Genomic DNA, 23560 nt, shown 5'->3' with positions numbered 1-23560 from the left:
AAAGGTGGGGTCAGTTTAGTTGAAGGAATAAAGGAGGGTCTGTGAGGGAAGTGAGTTTTTTATCGTTCATTGTGAGTGGAGGGGGGACGGGGAAATCATTCTGGGACCAGAGGCAAATATTTAAAGCATCTGAAGAGGCTCAAGCCCTGGAAGAGGGGTCAAGTACTGTCCTTGGGACAGAAGCCTAAGTCAGGGGGCTCGGTGCAGACTCCGCAGAGAGGTGTGGTTTGGAGACCAGTCCAGCAGGTGCAGACACAGAGAAAGCCCAGTGATGTTGCCAGGCTCAGGGACCGAGGGCAGCCCGGATGAGGCTCCCACAGGCTAAGTGTACTACCTCACTTAAGGCACAGCTTGGAGAGGCGGCCGACATAGGACATTTCTGCCCTTAGATGTTTGGACACTGTCAGAGTGTGAGTGACTCCAAGGGCTGTCTGTCCCCGGCTAAAGTCAGTAGCAGGGGGATGGAATTAACAAATTCACCAGTTGTCATTTGGCTGACATGTGGGCCACAGCATTTTAAAGCTACGACAGACACTGTAGGGTCCAACCACCTTACTTTACGGACAGGAAAGCTGTAACCCAGGACTGTTAGGTAAGCTGCTGAGCTAGTCCACGGCAATGACAGAATAAAAATATTAATGCATTGCCTCTCCTTGTCTAGGATGATTTAAACCAGGGTGAAATTTCCCAGAGTACACGGATTGATCAATGGATGCCAGATGATTCTTTGCTCCCGCTGTCCCAGTACCTCGGGGCTGTGATCTGCAGCACAATAGCAGGGGCTGAAGCTCACAGCTGTAATGCGGTCCATGCACATTCAGGAGCAGAGTCGTACTCTTTCCCCCCCTCACCTGGACCATCTCCATCCTTCATCAAGTGGTGATTTAATTCCTCTTTGGGGCTATTTTGATAGTGAGTAACTCCTCCCTGAAGACCAGACAGTAAAAAGCAGGAGAAACGCCATGAGTTTTAGTAAGGATGGAGGTCTTGTTAGTCCTTGGTCACGGGAGAAGGGTCACTGTCTACCCTGCCCTCAGGATGCCTTTCAGGACAGAACTATTTATTATTACCATGGGTGATGTTTGCGAGAACCAGAGCTGGTCGGCCGTGGGCGGGGCCTCCTTGCAGTCACTGCCTGTTCCCAAGCATTTGTTTTTAATCAAGGTGCAGCCGAGAGGGGCGGGTCTGTGTTCGATATCTCTGTGGGCTTTCTGGGTGAATGCTCTTTGATTGCGATTTACACAGGCTGGAAAGAGTGCACGGTGCTTTGACTTACTCTCTTTTTTTGTTTGTTTTCTGTAATGCTTTTCATCTACAAAAATCAGGGAAGAAAAAAAAAAGAATGGGTGCCATGTCCGTGCCGTGGTTTCAGCGCAGAACCTGAGACGGCTGGTGGAACCTTCTGGATTGCACGTGAACCTGGCCGACCACAGGCCTGGCAGACCGAGTGCGGGCTGTTTACAGACAGGCCTGACTCAGGGCTCAAAAACAGTGACGCCAAAAACATGCAGATGTAATGGGAAGTGAATTTGAATTTCTTAAGTTGTTTTCAAACTTCATGATTGAAAAAGAAATTGAAAGGGAAGTTGTGGTTTTCTTTTTCAAACCCTTGGGTCACGTCCAGCTGGCCTAGGGTAGCGCACACCAGACGGGCCGGCTGGGGCCTGGGTGCTGGACCCCGTGCTGGTGGGGCTGGGAGCGGGGGCGGTGGGTGGTGGGCGGAGTTTTCATCCTTTGTGGGCCCTTTTGAGGGTGAAGGAGCTGTTCATCCTTACGCCAGGGCGGCGGTGGTAAACCAGGACTGTTCTCCGCAACTGGGATATGTGGTTGCTCTCCCAATAGGAGACGCGGGAGCGGGGGGCCCGGCTTGGCTTGGCACCACTGCCCTCTTTGTGGACGGGAGGCGCCGGCGGGAGGGAAGAGGCAGGGGAGGCCGGGGCAGTCAGCTTCAGGTGCTGGGGCTCCCGGGCACAGCTTGTCTTCCGTGATGTGCTGGTTCATAATGGCTCCTGAGATCTGAAACATTTTTAGAAATTTTGCAAGCTGGTTGTTAGACCACTGATTATTGAAGTAGGCCATAGAAATCAGCGAAGGTGACAAGTCTCCAACCCGACCCCACACGCCCAGGTGGTAAATGAGTGTTTACCAGCACATCGTGGATGAGGGCCCCAGGAACCGGGACTGGGTGCACCGTCAGAATGCCACCGTGGACTAGAGCCATCTTTCTGGGGGACACGCTGGAACCTGAGGGTATCATGTGACTCCTGCCGTGGCATTAAAGGCTCTTGGTCAGTGAGGGGCCAGGAACAGCCGTGTCTATGCAGGGACTCTAAATGGATGCCGGATCTGTCACCTCTGACACAGAAATTGACTTCCCGCCACCCCCCACCTGCCTGCCTGCCCCAGCCCCACGATCCTCCAACACACCAGGCCTGGTTCCCTCTCAGGGCCTCTTGCTTGCCCCTCCCTCTGTCTGGAGACCTCCAGATGCTGCAGGACTCACTCCTCCACATCACTGGGGTCTCTGCTCCCGAGTCTCGTCCTCAGACAGAGCCCCCGCTGCTCCATGTGAAGCAGGCCCTTCCCTCTCCCTCCCTTTCTCCCGTTTTCTCCCTCCAGCACACACCACTGCTGGATGCCGAGCCACGCGCATCTGTATCTTTGTTCTGCTGTTTGTATCCTCGCTACTGTGAAGCTCCACAGGGGTGGGGATTTTGTTTTGCCTTCTCGGCAGCACAGAATCAGTGTTTGTTAATGAAAGAAAGAATGGGTCCCCTATACTAGATCTGGCCTATGTGTGGTGGCTTGGTGGAGGGCGAGGCTGAGATGGGTTCTGAGGCTTCATCCAAGGGCGTTGAGAAGGAGTGCCATGATCCCTTAGAGCTGTCTGCAAGGAGGATGAGGCGGTGCAGGCGTCCGTGTGTCCATCACAGTGGCCATCCTGATCTGGGTCCTTAGTGGCCCCTTCAGTTACCAAAAAACATTTAGGAAGAGTCTAATTGTACCTCAAATGGGGCCAGGCTGTGTATAGGGGTCCTAACCCTTTAAAAGTTCACATTTTTCATCCATCCATCCACCCATCTATCCAGTGAATAGATCTTGAATATCGCTGTGTATGAGATACTCTGCTGACGGCTGGTGACTCAGTGGTGACCACAACTAGTCCTGGCCCCATGTGGCTTCACCGTGGTGAGGATTCAGAAGTTAGATAGCTGGTTATGAGTGGGGAGGCACCAACAGAAGGAAAAGAGCTAGATGGATGGAGAGCCGAGCAGAGGAAGCCCATTGCAACCGAGGACAGACTCCAGGAAGGCACCATCTGAGCTGAGACCTGGGGGCTGAGTAGGAGTTTGCCAGGCGGGGAGGGCCGGGGAGGACCGTCCCAGAAGAGTGGAGGACATGTCCTCCGGCCCCAAGGTAAGCAGAGCCCTGCCTGTGCGGGGAACGGGGAGGAGGCCAGGGTGCGTGCAGCACAGACACTGTGGGCAGGGGCGGCCGAGGCTATGGCAGGGTGTGGGAGGCGTAGCTCGGAAGGGCCTTAGCTTGTAAGTAGTCTGGATTCTATCCCACATTTTTAAAGTCAGCAAACATTCATTCATGTGTGGAGGACATCCTGAAACAGAATTAAAAACCATAAGTGAATCCAGAGTTAGACATCAGAGAATGTGCCTTCTGGAAGCACGTCGCTGTCTCCAACCAGCATGGCTGTGGACAGACAGGACACTGACCTGGAGGCACAGGTAGGGATGAAGAGACTGATCAGCTCCTGGTCTTGCTGTGCACAAGGAGTCTCCGTCTGGGCTCTAGGATGCAGCTGATCTTACCAGGTCCTGGTGCTGTTTGCATCTGGATTGGTGGCTGGTTTAACCCTCACTTGCATGGGTAACTGGGCTTATGCAGGGAATTCCCCAGGTCCGAGGTCAGTGGATGCGTGTCTGCATGTGTGCATCCCTCCCCCTGTCCCCCCCCAGGTACCAGCAGGGCAGGGGAATGGTGGGTGCACCCTGCTGCATCTTTAGCTTCTCATCCTCGTAACTTCTTCAGTCCAGGGGCGTCCACCCTGGTCCAGCTTGCCTGCCGTGCCCACCTCTGCCCTGCTTGCCTTCCCTGTGCATCTCAGCCTTTTGAGATTACAGGTGCGCAAGTGGGTGTGATGATCATCTTCAGCCCAGTCGACCCTCCGTCATCCAGCGAGCGGAGGAGCAGGGGAAAGCACAGATGCACTGCACGAGACAGTCTGGATTAGTGTCTGTCGGGCTGTGAGGCGGCAGGAGACACGCGCTCGCAGCTGGGCTCAGTCTCCATCTTTATGCCTGGGTGGTGCCTCTCCTGCTGACTTCCTACCAGTTGCAGAAAGAGGCCCTCTTAGGTCACTGCAGGTGGGGGACTCATGGAAATCAAGGTGGTATTGTTTGCGCCTCGTATGGTTAGACCTTTTCCTCGGTCTTTGGGGTCATTGGCTCTCCTAGTGTTTGTGTGACACTGGGCATGTTACCAAACTTTCTGTGCCTCAGTTTCTTTACCTGTAAAATGGGGACAGCAACCTGTATCTGCCCATGATAGATGTCACCATAGCCCTGCTTCCTTGCATCCTGGGAAGGAACGTGATTCCCAGGCAGGGGGGAAACCAATTAGCCCTCAGACCACACGGCGGGGCCCCTGCGGAGGGAAGTGGCCGGGGGAGACTTGGGGGGAAAAAAGAAGTAAGGGAAGAAGGCATCTCAGTAAACCTCTTAGCCTGTGACAGGAGGCCAGAGCGGGCTTTTATGAGAACCACATTTGAGCCCTGGAATAAAAATTAAGAGCAACATACTTTAAAAATTATTTATGATTTTAAGCACATGAAAGGCATATCGTGTACCCGGGGAGGGCATAATGGGTAACAGCTGGCTGACATGTGTCTTGCCATTTCTGATCATGTTCCTCATTCTCTGATGTCCAAGAATAACAGTATTAGCGATGCCAGTGCTGACTGTATTAATAATGATAAAGAGGATTGGGGCGCCCTTCCTGGACCCCTGAACACAAGAGAAGAGCCTGGGCTGCTGGGCTGGTGGGGGCTGAAAGGGAGCTCCGGCTGTTTCCTTCCTGGGGGACAATGGAGCCCTTCCAGGGATCAAAGGTTTAAGAACAGAGCCTGGCTGAGGGGGTCAGGAAGCCTGAGTACCAAGGCCGGGTTTCACCACTGATGCTGGCAATTCCCCGCCCCCTGGAGTCGCAGTTGCCCCATCTGCAAAATAGCCATGGGGACCAGCCGGGCAGCTTGCAGAGTCCTCGTGGACCCTGATGACATGGGGCCCATGGAAGTGCTGGGTACTTTGCTGAGCACCCTGTGTCTGGAAGGGGTCAGCCTCGTGGCTGTATTTCTTCAGCCCTCGGCAGGATCGGCCCCCAGGCTCGGCGCCTGGCATGCAGGAGACGCCTAGAAATGGCCGTGCCTTGCACGAATGTTTCTTTTCCATTTGGTGTCCAAAACCACGGAAGCTTAGGCTTGGATGATGCTGTAACGATGCACTCAGCGGGTCTGGAGCAGTGCTCGGCCCAGGGCTAGTGATCCCTACCGCTGAGTGGACTGGGGTGCTCTACCCAGTGCCCCGCCAGTGACGAGCTGTTCCATTCAGGCTGGTGGGGAGAAGACGGGCTGGTCCCAGTCCTTGCAGTTGGGTTTTTTCCCCAGTGTCTTGCTGTCCCTCCCTCCCTGCCAAGTACTCAGGAGGCCCTTCTGCGGGATTCTTGGTGAAGCTGTCCCCCCAGGTTCTCTGTCCTGTGAACTCTAGTTGCCTTGGCCTCCCCAGACGCCCAACTGTGCCTCCTCAGCTCAGGGGCTTCGCTGGGCTCCATCCGTCCCCTTGGCCCAGAGCCTCCCTCCAGGCCGTGAGCCGGAGCCATCGCAGGCCTCGCCTTGCTCGTTGCCTGTCTCTCAGGAACTCTTCGTTGCCTGATGTCCAGTATCTTACAAACTGTTTTCTTAGTCTGTTTGGGCCACTGTCACAAAATACCACAGACTGGGTGGCTTAGAACAACAGATCTTTTTTTCTCACAGTTCTGGAGGCTGGACGTCTGAGACCAGGGCACCAGCGTGGCTGGGTGAGCGCCCCCTTCCTGGTTCGTAGCTGGCCCCTTCTCACTGTGTCCTCACCTGGTGGAAGGGGCCGGGGAGTTCCGTGGAGTGTCCTTTAAAAGGGTGCTCATCCCATTCACGAGGGCGCCACCCTCGTGACCCAGTCACCCTTCTAAGAACCATCGTGTTGGGCCTTGGGGTTTCAGGGTATGCATTTTGGGGGGATACCAACATTCAGACCACAGCAACCATTATTTCATGATTTTTATCTGGGTGCTTTCGTTGGTCCGGGTGGCGTCAGTCTGGTCCCTGTTCCTCCGTCATAGTGGGAAGTGGAAGCCCCCGCAGTTCACTCTTTAGAGATGAAGGGCCTGAGAGGGAGAGTGACTTGCCCGGAGCCACACGGCCAGTTCGCATCAGGAAGGACCAGGACCCAGGCTGTTCACTCAGTGGACATTATCGTGGTCCTACTGTGTGCCAGGCCCAGCAGGTGTGCTCCCTGCTCTCCAGAAGCCCGCAGTCTGCTGGGGAGACAGGTGAGTGAGCCAGGAATCAGAGGTGCGAGACCGTCTTCATGACGCAGGGTGCTAAGGAGGGTTTCCTGGGAAAGCTGCTGCCTGAGCCCAGTGGAGGAGAAGGAGGGGTAGGGGCAGGGAGAAGCAAAGGCCTCAGGTAGGAGGCAGGTCCTTTGTCCTCCAAGCTTAGTGTCCATGGTCTCGTGCCATGGGCCTCCCCACTCCGTGTTTCAGGGTGGGCACGTGCCAGGCTGCATCCCACAAGGTCCCTGGTATCAGTCTGGGCATTCGTGTAGCGTCCCCGTCAGGGCTGTGGGTTGGAGGTTGCGTTGAGGGTTCTGGTGGGACTCTGACCTTTGACACCTGTTACATTTTTCCTGGAGGCAGATGGTATTATTTTTAGTGATTTAGAGCCCCCCCCCCCCCCCGCCATCAAGGAACAGTCAGAATTTATCCTGGTCCCATTCCTGGTCCCCCTAAAGGCATGCCACAGGCCCCACTCCCTTTAGCCCGATTCTCGAGCGAGCCCAGCCAGACACACCGCCAGGATGAGGGGCAGAAACAGCTCGGAGGTTCAGCTGACCTCCTGCCACAACAAGGCCCTGGGGCAGCTGCTGGTTATTCATCCTCCCTGACTGAATACAGGCCCCCACCCCCGGCCTCTGCCAGGGCTGGGCCCCCCGTGCCTTTTGCAGCTGCGGGGACACATCGGGAAGCCTTTCGGTCAGCCAGCGCCTTTAGGCTTTGGCTTTATTCCCGGCCTGGGTTACTTCTCCCAAGGCCTGTTACCTTGTGGCTGCTCCGTCCCCAGCCTGGGCTCCTCCAGAGACCTACCGCCATCGCCATCAACGCTGGTCCCCCAGAGGTGCGGCGTTGTCCTCTCAAAGATAGCAGGTAGTTTGGATGGTATCCTGCCTTCACGGAGGTTATGTTTGGTGGACATCAATCAAATAACCACGCAAGTAAAACCAGGCCCTTTAACCCTTCTTAAATCCAGCTTGAACTTTTCCACTCTTTTGTTGGCTTGGAATGACTTTGTCTCGATCTATTCAAGCCTGATTCATTGAAAGTCTGTATAAGGTGATGTAATAGAAGTGTGATCAAAGGAGTTAAGGCATGTGTAGAGGATAAAATAAATGCCCATCACTAGGGAAGTGACTACACTGTGCAATATGATGCATTCATGAAGGCAGTCCTCCACGAACTGACCTGCAAAGATACATACCTGGGACACACTGGTAAATGAGAAAAGTGAACTTTGGAATAATATGTGAAATATGACCACAGGGGTGTTTAGAAAGGGGTTCGATTGTAGATACGTGGGGAGAGTCAGCATAAAACAGACTCCAGATTGTCATAGAGATTTCCTCTCTGTGATGGGACTGGAAGAGAGAGGAAGCTGTTAATATTAGTTAATTTTTACATTAATATACTTTTATGGTTTTGGTTTCGTTGTTTACTAGAACTGTGTTAAGTGTGTAATTGAAATTAAATCTGAGTGCATAGGAAAATTTATTCAAAGAAATAAATACACCGTGCTTATGCGTCAGTTGTTAGATTGGGGAGGTTCTCCCCCCCCCTCTAAATTATCATCATTTTGTTAAAGAACAAAAAGACAAGAGAAGGAGGTTACCTTTCTGTTAAAGTCCAGCAGAGGTGCTGCTTCCAGCAAGAAACACTTTCCTGACTCCTCAGCTGGGTCTGCCGTCTCCTTTCTTTGAATCCTCAAAGCATCTTGTGTGTCTTCTGTGACGTTTGTCTCCGTCTGCCTTGTAAGTGTTTCGCCCATGTTTTGCTGCCTCTCTGCGCGCAGCAACTCAAGGACGCCACGATAGGGAAGACGGAGGATCCGGTGTCACTGTTGCTCATGTCATCTTCTGCAGCAGGACAAGTTCGTCCAAACTTAGTAGCTTAAGACACAGTCATTTTATTCTGTCTCATGAATTTTTGCTCAGTAACTCGAGCAGAGCTGAGCTGGGTAATTCTTCTGCTCTGTGGGGTGGTGACTGGGATCACTAGGTGGTGTCTAGCTTGGGGTTGAGCTGGACCGGAGGGTCCAGTAAGGCTTCCCTCGCTCGCCTGATGCTTGGCTGGGCGGCCGGCCGCGTGGGCTCAGCCTGGTCCCTTCCCTTTCTGCGTCCTCTCAGCATCTCTGCACAGACTTCCTATGGGGGCTCCGAGCTCCAAGGGACCAAGGCAGAAGCTCCCCATCTTCTTAAAGGGTGGAGCTGGCATCATGTCACTTTTGCACAGGCCGCCACAGAGCGCACCCAGACTTAAGCGGGGTGGGAACACAGAAAGGAGGACTTGGGTAAAGACACGTGTGGCCGTTGTTAATCCGTCGCAGCGTTGCCGTGAGAAGTACAGTGTCTGTGAGTCAGTGGCCACGTCTGTGAATTAGGAAGCCCGGGAGCTGCAAGGTACGCGGAAGCGCTCTGCACGTCGCGGAAACCTGTGCGGGCCGCGAGGACCAGTGCTTGTTCTGGTACTCACTCTGTGCTTCACTGAAGGCAGGTGCTCATAGGTGTTGAAAGCAAACTCATCCATCAGATATTTCCCCAGAGAAGCGTGAGAGAAGTGGGGCTGCTGGTCACACAGGGGCGTGGGTTCCTTGCAGAGCACCGACTTGGGATTAGGTTGATGCCGCAAGCCAAGCGGTCACCCAGTTACTCTGCGTGACCTCTGTGGGCTCATCTCACCTTTTTGAGCCTTAATTTCCTCATCGCAATATGAGAATGACATGATCTCCCTAGCTGGGTTGCAGAGTGCATCGGAGCTCATTTGTGTAAAGCACTTAGTGTGGTGGTTGTCACACAGTAGGTCTCCTGTGATGATGCACCCAGCCCCAGAGAAAGCTTGGACTCCTCACTGTGTCTCCACCCTGGTCCCCACCATTGGCACACACAGTTGAGAGGGCTCACGTCCTTGTGAAGGCAGTGGAGGAAGGGATGGACCTACTGCTTTCTTCTCCAGTCTCCTCTCCCCAGCACGTTCCCCTGCGGGGGGATCTGAGCCCCGGGTGGCTCTGGCTGTGAGTCGCTCTCTGAGCATCGGATGCGCCTCCCTCTCAGACCTGTGGCTGTGCCTTTCACAGATGTATGAGATCAAGTCAGAAGGCAGCATCGCCAAGACGTTCAACAAGGTTCTGCAGAAGCTGAGCTCGCCCCTGAAGCCCCGAGTCCCCGAGCACACTCACAGCAGGATGAAGAACCTCTCCTATCCGTTCTCCAGGGAGAAGATGTACCTGTGAGTATTGGAGCTTGTTGGGGGGGGGGGTTGTGTGAGAGGTTGGGATGGAAAGTCAAGGACCGCTCAGTGCCTCAGTTCCCAAAGTGAGTGCCTCGGAGCTTGGGGGGGAGGGCGGGTGCTCTCAGGCTGGAATAGTCCCCATGTTTGCTTTCTGAATCCCCTTCCCTGAATGAGATGATCTCAAAGAGCTCTGGAATATTCGTCCAGGGGCTGATCGGGGAAACCTGCCATCTCTGTCATTTTGCATGACTCAGGGAGTGAACAACTAGAGACCTCAGGACTCTGAGAAAAATGGGCAGATACCTGTCTAGTCCTCTGTGGGGAACCATTCTGCCCAGTTCCTAGCCTAACAGGGTTTCAGCAAATTGTGCGAAACCCGAGAGAAGGTGGGTGGAGCGTCTGGATGTCTGTCCTCTCAGCTGCCTGCTCCTGGGACTGTGGACTGCGAGGGGCCCCTCCTCGCGCCCCACCCAGTGGGGGTGGGGGGGATAAGCACTTGCCTCAGGGAAGCCTCTGGGAGGGGGGGTCATCACGGGGAAGTGGGAGAGGGAGGGAAGGGACTGGGGAAGGCGGAGAAGGGCTGGGATCTGTCCCTTCTGGGGAACTGGCTTTGATGGGGCGACGTGTCTGACGCTCGCTGGGGCACATCTCCTGCCCATCTGCCCTATTAGATAACAGCTCTGCACACTTGTGTTTGCTCCCCCATTGAATTCTTACCCCAGTAACGATTCTGCTACAATTCTGGTCACCAGTTCAAGTGTGTGTAAGGGTTTTCCCACACCACCAAGAAATTCTTCGACCCAGCCTGGTGTCCTACCGTCCAGCTCTGTTCTGAGCCTGTCCACCTGGAGACAGCGTCGGATTTCCCAGGTTGAGACTTCAGTATCACAGGACTCAGGCCCCCGCTTCAGAGGCCTGAGCAAGTCTAGGTTGTTACCTGTGCTTCTGACCGGCTGGCTACACAGCAGAGGTTCCCATGCCCCCCTCCTTGGGTTTGCTTAATTGGCTTGAGTGGCTCACGGAACTCAGGGAGCCCGTTTACTCGCTAGATTACCTGTTTCTTACAAATGCATGGAAGGGTGGGGATCAACAGCCAGGTGAAGAGAGTCACAAGGCCAGGTCCCAAACGCAGGGGCTTCTGTTCCCCCTGGGGTTTGGGGCTCAGCACGAAAGCCTTCTGACTCACCGACCTGGAAGCCCTCAGATCTCACCCTTCTGGGACTTCAGGGAGGTTTCATTACGCAGGCAGGGCCGATTAAATCACCGGCCGTTGATTCCACCTCCCGTACCACCCTGCTCCCCGGAAGTCGGCTCGGGGTGGGTGCTGAAGTGTTCAGCGGCCGCATGATACAGGTGTTGGAACTGTATCATGTCTTCATCGTAAGTAACTTGTAATGGACATTTTTCTTAATGGAGCTTGTTTATTCTGTTGAATTTATTCTCCAGATGGTACATTTCTGCGATAAGTTTTCAGAATGACTGGGCCAAAAAGAGTGTGAACGTTGTGGGGGTGTGTGTGTGTGTCTTGCACGTCTTGCTGTGGGCCCGGGTGGCAGTGGTCCCAGGATGAGGGTTGTGAAGTGAGTTGACCTTCTGCTTTCTTGGTGTCCCCAGGTACAACATCCAGGACAAAGACACCTTCTTTGATAACGCCACCCGTAGCCGCATTGTAAGTGAACAGGCTGAGCGGGTGCTCAACCAGGTGTGGTTGGCTGGGGAGGGGCTGGGGAGGCCTGAGTTCCATTTGGCCGGGCGGTCTCCGCCCTCCCTGGGCCGGCTCTCAAGCCTCCCGTCATCTGCTGGGAGTCGCCCAGCGACTGGGAGGCGTGTCCAGGGGGCTTCCCAGTCCCCGTGGTGGGAGAAGTAGCCCGGAGCTCTCCTCACTGTCAGGCTGAGAGGGCCGTCTTTCCACGGTTCTCCATCCGGGCCCTTCTCGGAATCACAAAATCAGGGACTGTCAGAGCTGGTGGGGACTCTCCACTACTTGAGTGACCCCCTTGCTTGACAGTTGAGGACACAGAAGCTCTGAGATGCCATGAATTGAAACAAAAAAAATCATGCAGATCGTTTGTGTCCGAGCGAGGCTCGTTGCTGGGCCGCTGTGTTTGTTCTTTCGTCCCCAGAGGAGTCCTGGGCATTTATGTCCCAGGGGATGCTCGAGCTGGCCCATTTGTCCAGGAATAAAATTACTGGCCTGTTCGGTAGGAAGCCAGCATCTGTGACTGGAACCATTCTTCGCCCTTCTTGAGTTTTGCCTCTTGAAGTCAAAGTTTTGAATTTTGCAGGATGGTTGATTCCAGTGAAAACCTGCATGTGGCCTGTGCCTCGCAGCCCCTGTCTGAGGGCCGTTTATCCCCTACCCACCCGGAAAGCACCAGCCCATGGATGGGGATCGGGGGTGGAGAAGGAGGGGCCCAAGGAACGCTGGTCCCTTGCTCAGGCCACTGTGGAAACATGGCAGCCCGTATCCATTGATCCCTAGGAAAGAATGGAGGTTTCAACAGGAGGAGGAATAACAGTTAGACCTCTAGAGGGGCTTCCAGGCCAGCGGGGTGATAAGAAGGCTTAGAAGGGACAGGTGATTGGACTTAGCTACAGAACATTTCCAAGTCATGCTGAAAACACGGCCTTGACTCTGCAGGATGGGCCAGCCAACTCCTCAGTCCCTCGGCCTAGTGTTTTGGGGAGATTTTAAATGGGCATATGATTTCTTTTATCTTCCTACGGGAGAAAAATCATACATTTCCCACTGTTTTGGTTGATGCTATTACAAGCCGTTTAACTGTCCCTGTGGCTTGGGTCCCACGTCTGCAGGGCACTTAGAGGGTGTTGTAGAAATTACCCAAGAATTGCAACATGCTTATAAAATAATAGAAGGCCACATAAATGCTGTTCCTGATGATTACTGCTGTTGAGTACTGCACTGTATTATAAGCGAATTAAGCATTCTTGGGCCCCATTCTGCTGGGAGTTATTCATTTACCACTCCCTCTAGGTCTGGGGCTGGAACGTGGGGGTGTGAATGGGATGGAGAAGCACGTCTTTCCTCCTTCTGGAAGCTTCTTCCTTCTCCTCCTGCCGTTTCCCAGGTCCATCCCACACTGGGATGGGGGAGAGAGGAGCCTTGAGTTTTGTCTTGGGGTCTGCCCTGCCCCGGGCTCTGGTCTGAGGACCTCGCCCGCATCTGTAGACATCTCCCTGTGCCCCCTTCCCTGTGGGCATCTGGGCAGCCCAGCTGTCTGTCCCAGCACTGACCTCCTGACTGGGCATCTCCTCGTAGCCTGGCGTCGGCTTGGGACCGCTCGGAGGGCATGAGTTTATGGTGCCTCCGTGTCCCTGCTCCTTGGCTGGGAGACTCTCAGCCCCCTGCCCTGCCCTTACCGGCGAGTGGCAGGACCCTGCCGGCCCCACAGTCAGGGGCGTGTTGGCCTGCTGACATGTTAACATGCAGGGCTCCTTGGGCGGCAGCAGCCGTGTGCTCAGGATGCGCTCTGAGATGTGGAGTCTTGAGGACGTCAGACTCACTCCAGGGGAGGCAAGATGAGGACTTGGGAAAAGGACAGAGAAGTGACGAAGGACCAAGCTGTAGGTGGCCCTTTCCAGTTGCCAGAGTGCTTGCATGGTTCCCCAGAGCAGCTCTGTGACCAGGTTTGGGGCCGGGACTCCAGGCCTTCCCCAGCCAGGGGCTCTCAGGGTTAGTGTGGGGGGCACCCCCCCTCCTCCCTGGCCTCCTCCCCAGCCTCCTCCCTGGGCCTCCAGAGGCCTGTGGGCCTGGGCTCTCCTCGTGCTTTCCTTCCCTCCTTAACTGCATTCAATTTACAGCCTTTTCTTCACTTTGCAGGGCGGGGCGAAGGGGCGGGGTGTGTGTGAGGGGCTTAGATGTCTTGTGTCCTCAAAGCCGTCAAGTCTGAGTGGGTTTGACAGGCAGACCCCGAGCCCGGCACAGGCCCAGGCCTGGGTCCCCGCCTGGAAGTGGGGCTGCCCCCTGGGGCTGGGGACGTACGTGGTCCAGGCACTCACAGCCCCGCTGTGTCCGTTTTAGGTGCACGAGATCCTGAAACGCACGACCTGCTCTCGAGCCAACAACACGATGGGTAAGGACCCCCCACTGTGGTCGGGGTGATGGGGACCGGGGGCCAGAGTCAGCCTTTCAGCAGACAGACTGCAGCACAAAGAGGTGCCCACACAGAGGGGATGCCTGCCTCCCCCCAGAGCAGAGGGAGCCCCATTTCTCGTGCGGCTAGGGCCACCCCCCCGACCTTCACCCCACGTCTCTCATCCTTTCTCTCCTTTCCCTGGACCACTGCCGACACCTTCCACTTTATCCACAAAATTCAGCTGCTCTCTGTTCACAGTCTACAAAAGGTTTTAATAACCACCCAGATCATGGCTGGTTTTTATTTGTTTGCTTTTAAGAAGGCAGGCATCTCAGAGGCCTTTTGGTTTAGGCCCCTCGCTTGATGTAAGAAGAAACAGCCCCAGAGACAGCGAATCATTCTGAATGCGCCTCCTCTGAGTTCAGTACTCTTGTCACCAGCTCTGGCTGAACCTGCTTTCCCCATGGTTTCTTTTTGTGAACGTGGGAGTGTTTGTCTTTGAAGCCAGACCCTCAGCGTTTGGGAGCTGGCGGTGTAAGGCGGGCAGTCCGGGTGCCGACGGGTTGTGGGGAAGACACAGGTGATGGCAGGGGCCACGCCGTGAGCCCACGGACACGAGCGCTGTCCTGTCCGCACGATCACTCTGCAGGCGGAACTCTCTTTCCAAAGGTGCTGCTGTCACTCAGGACGGCTTTCTTGGAGGTGGCAAAGCTTCGACTTTTGGGGCAGCTTTGAGTTGGAAGGAGTCATTCAGAGGCAAGTCTAGTGAGTGAAGTGGACCACCAAGCTGAGAACAAAAGCCACGATGGCAGTAATGGTAGCTGATGCTGGAGAGTGCACGGGGGCCCTGGGGAAGGGGGACGGGGAAGAGGCAGAGCAGGCGGGGCGCCGTGACGCAGTTACTAGGACAGCGCAGAGCCTCCCGGGGGCCGTTACGTGAGACTCTGCTTTGATGTGTTCATCTTGCTACAGAATTTTAAGTAACAGTTCGGTTTCAACATCTGACTTCTTACTTCCCACATTCCATGGCCTTTTTCTCCATCTTCATCTTCCTGCAATCCTTCCAGACCTTCTTCCTGAGCCTCCATCTTCAGATAGTTGGTATCCGGGGAGGGGCCACTGCTCTACTGATGGGCTGTCCTTCCGTTTCTGCCTCATGGACCACACTCCCCCTGGCTTCCTCTTCCTCCTGCCGCGTGTTAGATGTTGTCTTCGCCGTGATCCCTTGAGCTCCTTACTCTCACTCTACGCAAAAGACTTGCAACCTTGAATTTCTATTTCCTGCCTCTCTCCCCGATTTCAGACCGATGTTTCCAACTGCTGGCTGGACACCTCTGGTGAGAGGTTCCCCAGAACCTTAAAAATCAGCCTCTCAGTGTGTTCATTTCCATCCCGTTCCTCTCTCTCCCTTCCCTCTTTCCTGCTTCTCTTCCTAGAAAGGTGACTACCTCCTATTTTCACTGATGCTGTGCCCCTGGCCTGAACGTCTTTCCCCGAGTCACACCCGGGCCCGTCCCCAGGCCGGACATCTCTGTGCCACAGGGTCTCCCTTAGTGCCCTCTCCTCAGTTCTCCCATCAAGCTCCACGTCTTCCTTGGTGATTGTCTGCGTTTGTGGCTTAGACTCCTGAGACCGTCCAGGAGGTGTGTCTGGATCATCTTCTAGGCCCAGTGCACCTGCTGTCTGCCTGGCGCGTTCCGCCAGTCGGTTTGGCTGAGTGGATTAGTTAAACGTGCCTGGCCTGTTAGCTTCATAGCAGTTGCTGGTGAGGTCCTGATGCTGTGCTTTCAGGGACAAATGACTTCTCGTCAACTCAGTTCCCATCTTGCAGAGTTTTTATAAAGATTAAATACAAAGCTGTCAACTATAAAGTTCTTAAAAACTAAAGTTTATTCGGAGGGACAGTCTCCAGATTGTCAAAAGGTCATTAGAGACTCTGCTTTAACACAGAAGTTTTCTTTTTTTTTCCTTTGAGGATCTGTTTTTTTTTTTGTTTGTGTGTGAGATGTTACAAAGTCAAACATCTTAAGAATTTTGTTATTGTTGAGTAGTTTTCCAAAATCTCTTTTTTGACATTGAGAAATCATCGAACACCTGCTGTGTGTCAGATGGTGGTGTAGAACCCAAGGGACCGCAAGATGAGTTTGACCCGGTGTCTCTGCTCGCGGGGCTCTTAGCTTAGCCACGCAGACAGATGTGTAAACAGATAATTATGAGATAATCTGGTCGGCACCATAGCAGAGGCGCGCAGCCGGCAGACAGAACACAGGTCAGGAGCAGCCACCTTCCACGGAGATGTCTGAGCAGCAACACAAATTACCCAGGGTTCGCTCCCGAGCTCCCAGGGAGGGGAGGCTTGTCAGTTACACAAAGGGCACAAAGCGGGTGGGTGGCCGGTCGGGGGTCACATGCTGAGACACGGTCAGAACAGGGTCTGGCCTGGGTTCCCTTGCTCCAGTCCTGTCCCCACTGCCTTCAGGAAGCGTCCAGGCTGAGTCTTTGCAGCCTGTTGGTTCCACAGTAGTGGCTGGTGACTTACTGGCTTCTAACAAGGAACATCTGACTGAACCCCGCTTCCCAGCAGAGGAGGACCCCGAAGGCCAGTTTTCAGGTTGTTTGACTTCTGCCTGGGAAAAGTCAAGGACCCTTGAAGCTTTTTGGCCAACTTACCGTCTTACTTAGAAGATCGGAAGGAATGTGGAATGTGATAACGTTGCGGGGCCTCAGGATAACAGGGACCTTTGAGCCAGGGGCAGACTCTGATTTCATTGCCCTTCCCTCTGCTTTTATAGAGAAGCACAAATGGGCTAGAATGGACGGTTGTCTCATAAAAAGAAAAGAAAAAGGAAGAGCAGGATTGTGCTTGGAATTGTTTCCCATGGTGTTTTCATTGATGCTTCAGCCTCGGAATTACTTTTTATGTGGTCGTTGCTTGTGTGACCATTTACAAAGCTTTATTCCTTTTCCATTGTCCTCAGTTATAGTGGGTATTAGACGATGGAAAAGATGGTAAAGATTAGGATTAGAAGATGGAAAAATGAAACTGAAGGTAATAATTCAGAAATACTCCCATTTATCTAGTATTATCACTTTCTTCTTTGCGGAAAATGCATTTATTTGCATGCCCTGCTTTTGCAAAGCATTAAGCTGCATACACGTTGCAGGTATTGGTTTATTTATATTCCTCCCTTGTTCCACAAGATTTCCAAGGTGGCTTACAAGAAAAACAATAAAACAGCACGATGTAAATAATAAATTAAAAAATAAGAACCAGAAAAAAACACAAATCAAAACGGAATGTCAAAACTAAGAGGAAGAAAATAGAATGCAGAGATTCAAACCATACGGCCCTCCGGTTTCCGCAGTTGGGCTGCGAACCTGACCTTGAACCAGTGTGAGAGGGGAATCCAGTCCAGGGTTCAGCTCCCGAGGTCGGCGACATCTTTCCCTGTAGACGTTTTTCTAAGACCTCTCATACAGTTCCCTGCTTTCCTGTATAGACTAGAGCGACACGTATCTATAAATGCATATGTAAGCTTTTCCGTATGATTCAGAATTACTATTGAGAACATAAGGCTATTTGTGTTTCCTCAAGGATTACCAAAGAGTTATATTTTGGTTTGCCCCACACTCTGATTTTTTGAATTCTTGACTCTGGTAACCTCCCTCCCTGAGTTCTGCTCTTTCAAGTCTTGCTTTGCTCTTCGGGACACGGAAGCAGCAGCTCATTAGGACCTGGGGTAAAGAGAGCGTGGGGAGGCCTTGAAGGAGGATCTGGAGGGCTCTGCTGTGGGAAGGTACCCGACACGAGGGGATGGGCTGGGTGAGGCCGAGATGGCTTCTCTTCTGGGTTCTCTGTTTGAGAGCTGAGATATCCAGGCAAGAGCTCTCTGCACACGTAAGGTATTCCTGTAGCCAGAATGATAAGGACCCCTTGCACAAACTCTTGTCTACCCTGGAAATGAGGGGTTGTGGACACGTGCACACACCATGTGCAGAGACGGGGTGTATTTGTGAGTTTGGGGTCTGCAGGTGGCAGGTGAGCGATCACAAACTTGGCCCAGCCCACGATGCCTCCTAATTAGCATAACATAAGGTAAGCCGGCAGGGTCAGAACTGCGCAAGCTCAGTGCATCCCGGGGTGCCCTTCCCGTGCATTCTCCCGCAGAGAGCAGCCCACTCTTGACCACGTCAGAGGAGCACCAACGCCCCTGCTGTCCCTTCACGTGGAAGTCGTTGCCTTTTCACAGACAGAAAATTACGGATTGTTGGAGCTGCATTTTCATAAACATTTTGGTGTCAGAGCATCTAAACAAATGTATGCTTTGGGCATCTCCCCTCCCTCCTCGGGAGGCGATGCCTTAATTATTTTGACCGAAGCCAGACCATGTTGTGTGTTGTAAACATCTGGTTTATCATTCATCCAGCTCAACTGGTTTATATTTTGTTAGAAGAAAAGGCTTGGGATTAAAGGCATTTGAGTAATTAAGCACATGTCAAGACGATTTGGTGATGGGTAAATATAGTCTCTATTAAATGCACCGTCTGGGGGTCTGGTTTGGATTTATGTCCGGCTGGACACAGGGATGAAAGCAGAATGCTGGGCGGACTGGGCCCTGTTCTGGGGGGATCAAAGCCAAATGGGTTTCCGGGAGTTCAGCACCATCCCTCTAAGTACCTGTCCTGCTGGATGAACGTTGTCTTTGTGTTTGGCCTGGAGGGAGTTGAGCTGCAGTCCCCCTCACCCAGTGGGCCTGGTCGATTTAATGAGACTCTCTTTGGGAGGCAGACTGTGCTTCGGGTAAGCCTTTGTGTCCAGGAAGCCAGGGGTGTCTTGCAAGCTAAATGCTAGGCCTCAGGTGCTGTGTCACGACTGTGTTTTCGGGTACTGCCCTGTGCTGTGCCTCGGCCCTGGGCCCGTGGATGCAGGGCTGCAGAGCTGCCCTGGTGGGGGCGGAGCTCTTGCTGGGGCTGGGCAGAGGGCAAACGTGAGCCTTTCCCCTTGGGGATGAGCGTTCTCATCAACAGGCGTGAAGTACCTGGTGACTTGAAGGGGACTCTGGGGATCAGTAGGGAGTCCTCGGTGAGCCATGCTTTGTTTAAGCCGAGGCATTGCTTCTCTCTGGGGCGAGAGGGAGGGGAAAGGGTGCTCAGTGCTCTCTCCTTGCCGGCCCCCCTTCCGGCAGCAAGAAGACCAAAGGTGGGGGTCTTTCTCTCCCTGGGTCTAGAGCAGAGAGGAAGGACGGTAGATGTCACCCTGAAGAAGAAAGCTTCGCCGTCACGGCCAGCTGGATGGTGCGTGATGGAACCAATTAGCCCTTTCTGCTGAAAAGGAAGGAAAAAATTCAGAATTTCTGTTTTCAAAGCAGGGGATGTTTTTTTTAAGTTTGACTACTTTCTTCTTCTTTCAGACTGATTTCCATGCTTGTTTGAGGGTAAAATCTTGGTGTCTGAAGTCTGTGAGTGAGAGGACGAAGCAGTTCCCATTCTTGGGTGAAGTTCTGGACAAATCATTACTTTTCCGCTTGCCTCTCCCCCTCGCCAGCCCTCCTCCTTTGATGAGCCACCCCTCCCTCCGCCCAGCAGCCACTGACAGGGTTGCCCAGAGGATGCCGGCCGGAAAAGGGGAGGCGTGCAACCCTGGGGACAGAGACACGATCAGTTACAGCGTCTTGCGGCTCTGGGTCCCTGCGTTAGGACAGTTCAGGTTTGACGACCTGAATTGCATTGGCTCCAATGCAAAGAACCATGTGTGTGGGCCTCCCTCTTAGGAAGCGGGCTCATCGACTAGAATTTAAAGTTTCTTCATCAGCAGAGGTTTTGCCAAAGGAAACTGGAGTAGCAGGAAGGGGGCTGCCTGTGAGAAGTGGGGAGAGAGACTGAGACAACTTTCTCTGTAGGAAATGTTATCCCCCCGGTAGGGACCGCTACCCCTTCCGTGACCGCGGCAGTGAAGTGGGTGCTGTGGGAGACTCGGTGGGGGGCGGGGTGTGCTCCCTGGCCTCGGGGACCTTGCAGGCCTTTGGAGGACCCCAAACGAGGAGCTGACAAGGTTCTGGAAGTGAAGTGAGCACTCGGTGCCAAGGAGCGTGCTTTCAGGTGGTAGGTAGGGCGCGTAGCTTTAGACCTGCCGTGATTCCAGATCTTCTGGAAGCTCCGGCAGCAGGACCCAGGGGTTCAGGTGGTCAGCCTCATCGCTCAGACACTGGGCTACTGTGCGAAGCAAAGCAGAGAATTTAGCAGGAGAGTTTAGCACCTGCCGAACTTTCTCATGCAGTTTTGGGACTGTCTTCAGGGTATGTACTGCCATGTGACGACCCCGGGGTGGGTGCGGGGTAGTGTGTGGGGTGCGGTCTAGCTGGAGCCCTACCCACCTAGGGTGCTTCAGCCTCTGTCCCTGTCGACAGCCCTCCTGTAGCTTTGAACCGCGCCCCGGCCCCTCCCGACGTGGGACTCCTTCCCTTGATCATTGTAGGGTGGCTTCACATGGCTGTGGTTATGGCTCTTGAACTGATTAATGATGCTCAGGGTGAAATTGTAGTCTTATGAGGAAGATAAATCTGCAGCTCCGTCAGCCGCTGGGGCACCCTCCCCTCCCCGACCCGCGCGCCCTTCACCCCCCCCCGCCCCCCACGCCATTTCCGATGTTTTAGGTGCATGTACAGGCCAAGGAGGAAGCTTACAGGCAGGAGAGGCCTGGCGCTTCGGTGACGCCACAGCACTGGCAGAGTCGCCCCTTCTGCCCGGTGCCTCGCAGCCTCCCGAGGTCCTCAGCTCCCACGCGGGCCCCGGCCGGGTGCTCTGGCATCAGTGTCCCGGATCTGAGGCGAACAGGGGCGAGGTTTGAGGAAGAGGAGGCTGATGGCGGGGCGAGGATTGTGTGAGAGCCTCTGAGGCCTCCGAGCACGTGGCGGGGGCACTGACTGGGTGCGGCGCGTAGAAATCTACGAATTTTCGTGAGTAACTGTTGTCTAGATTTGTCATCCAGCCTTGTCCTCCGTCCAGATGACCTAGCATTTGGACGTCACCCGTGTTTCCCTCCAAAAGCCGTTTTCTCCTCGTCTCACTACTCTCTGCCGTCTCTGGAGAGAGTGGTTCAGGGCAGAGAGTGTGCTGGAGACCAGGGAGAGCAGTGTGTGCCGGGGACCCCCTCCCTGCCCCGAGTAAACGTGCATCCTCGCGGGGCAGGGTCCTCGGTGCTGTGAGCTGGTGAGACGGCGTCCCTCCCATCTGGGAGCCGGCGGCCCGGGGCGGGGCACCCTGAGTCAGATACAACATAGAGAGCACGTTACAGTCTCTGAGCAGAACCATGAGTGAGACAAATGAATGCCAGCGCCCCGTGCTGTGCAGAAGGTCCTCGGGGGTGAGCGTATTGGAGTTTCAGGGGCAGAGCTGTTTGTGCAGATAACACCGACTTAGCAGGGGCTGCTGTGTGCCAGCGATGCGGAGTAGTGCTGGGATAAAAAAAATGAATCCCTCATCATGTGGTTTTACACGTTGTGGTCTCAGGACCTCATTACACTGTTCAAAATTACCGAGAGCGCCCACAGGGCTTCTGCCTAGGTGGGATGTGTTGGTCAATATTTATTGTATTAGAAGTTAAAACGGAGAACAGTTTAAAGCACAAGGATACACAAGCCCATGTCCCATTAGCTGTCAGGAGGGTGATGTCACCTGTCACCAAATTCCACTGTGTACTTGTGGGACAGTAGGAGTGAAAAAGCCAATAACGTCTCATTATTACTGTGAAAAGAGTTTTGACCTTACGCACCCCCTGAAAAGGTCATGGGGACACGGGGCTCCCCAGACCACACCTTGAAAACTCCTGGCTGCTCCGGGATCTAATGGTCCAGGCAGATGAGTCGCAGACAGAAATGAGCCCGCCCTGTGAGGGAGCAGGGAGGGGTAGAGCTGAGCTCAGATGAAGTGTGGTGGGATGGTCTGGCATATACTTTTATTAATTATAAGTAATCCATATGGTCATTCCTACGCTGTCACTAAACACAGATGCTCTCCACGGATGGCTGTGGCTGTGGGGGGTGGGGGGCGGTGAGGGTCCCGGGACTGAGACGATCTGAGTGTGAGGGTAGGAGGAATGTGTCATCTGAGCGAGCGTGCTGGATATTCAAACATAACTTTGCACTCGGGAAGTGAAAAAGTATCATTGTTCTTACACTAAGAAGTAAAACCCAACAAAAACTTCTTGACTGGGACGGTCTGGAGGAGAGGGCAGGGGCTCTCAGCCGAGAGGTGGGGTGGGAGGGGTTCAATATTCACAGGAACACCAAGGTCAAGTCAAGAAGCCCTTGCCCTGCAGTTACATTTCTAACTTCCTTCTCTGTAGGTATTAACTCTCTGATAGCAAATAACGTCTACGAGGCTGCCTACCCCCTGCACGACGTGAGTATCGCCCGCATCGGTGCAGTCCCTGCGGTCTTCAGATGGCTGAGCACCACGGGTGACACGGTGGGGAACAGATGGGCCGGGAGGCAGGAGCGAGCTGTGACACCGAAGCTCCCGGGCTGGTTCTGGGCCACTTGTGACTGACAGGCATCCCCGCGCTGGTTTTTGCCGGTGTCTCTTGGTTATTTCCCCGATGGTTGAACGAGCTGGTTTTCGTTTGGGCTTTCCCTGCACTCCCTGCCTTTATCTTGGGGAAAGTATGAGAGATAGAAATGGCGTGTGGGGGGTTAAGAGATGGGGAAGGTGGGTGGATGTTGGGGAAGGAAAGTCCCAGACCTGGATAATATGCAGCCTGGACGGTCAGGCCCTTAAATGACCGAGAGTGATGTTTGATATGTGGTAGTTTTGTGGGGACATAAAATTCCTCAGCCTTCTATGCAAGTACATATTAAGTGTCAGATCTTTTTCATTTAACCTAACATTTTTGAAGCAAATCTCTCAAAATTCCTTCTGCTGTTGTGGGATTAAGTAAGGAAAACAGAGAAACTATAATCAGAGCTTTCCTTGGCCGAATAACATTATAAACGTCCCATAAGAAGATGCAGTGGTATTCTTCAAGATGATTCGTGAGGAACTTCGCTGGCACGTGAACTCAGTGCCCCCGGGCCACCCTGTTCACCCCGCTGGTCACTTTAGCATCTGCCACACAGCGGTGCCAGATGAGACCACTGGGATGGGGGCCCCAGTGTCTGAAGGGATTTCCCAGTGACCTCCTCTTCTCGCCGACATCCCTGCTGTGGGCCCCCCGCGAGGTGAGGGTCTGCCAGGTGCGGGCAGGGAGCAGGGAGTCTCCCTGACGTGCTAGCCCGTCCCCGGGCAGGCTCTGCTGCTGCCTGTGCTGCAAGGAGGTGCAGGGAGACCCCTGACCCCTGGCGGGGGCTGCCGCGGGAGAAGCTGTCCCCAGGCCACACAGCAGGTGTTGGCGACCAAGGGAGCAGACCAGTGTCTCCTAACCCTGCGTGTTCTTGACCTTTCTTAAATGGGAATGAAAGAAAGGGATGATGCTAGAAAGTTAAAAAGAAACCCCTTTCTCTGTCTCTGATAATCCCTCTCCCTCCTGCAGGGTGAATATGACAGTCCAGGGGACGACATGAATGACAGAAAGGTAAGCCGGCCTGCCGCCATGCTGGGGGCTGTGGGCACAGAGGGCCATGCGTGGGTGTGGGACTGGGGAC

At 54.0% G+C, this 23560-nt stretch overlaps 1 protein-coding gene across 3 annotated transcripts in view; it reads left to right on the top strand.

Annotated features, from left to right (window-relative positions):
- ANO2 (anoctamin 2) overlaps positions 1-23560 on the top strand; it is a 253462-nt gene that overhangs the window by 61278 nt on the left and 168624 nt on the right. For all 3 annotated transcript variants that reach the window (XM_074357441.1, XM_074357442.1, XM_074357443.1), the window contains exons 5-9: positions 9671-9822; positions 11440-11494; positions 13868-13919; positions 22267-22322; positions 23449-23490. In XM_074357441.1, the coding sequence (XP_074213542.1) occupies positions 9671-9822; positions 11440-11494; positions 13868-13919; positions 22267-22322; positions 23449-23490 (357 nt within the window). The remainder of the gene's footprint in view (positions 1-9670; positions 9823-11439; positions 11495-13867; positions 13920-22266; positions 22323-23448; positions 23491-23560) is intronic.

The sequence above is a fragment of the Camelus bactrianus genome, chromosome 34, assembly GCF_048773025.1.
Source record: "Camelus bactrianus isolate YW-2024 breed Bactrian camel chromosome 34, ASM4877302v1, whole genome shotgun sequence".
Classification (NCBI taxonomy): Eukaryota; Metazoa; Chordata; class Mammalia; order Artiodactyla; family Camelidae; genus Camelus; species Camelus bactrianus.
This window is presented reverse-complemented; position numbering and strand designations above follow the sequence as displayed.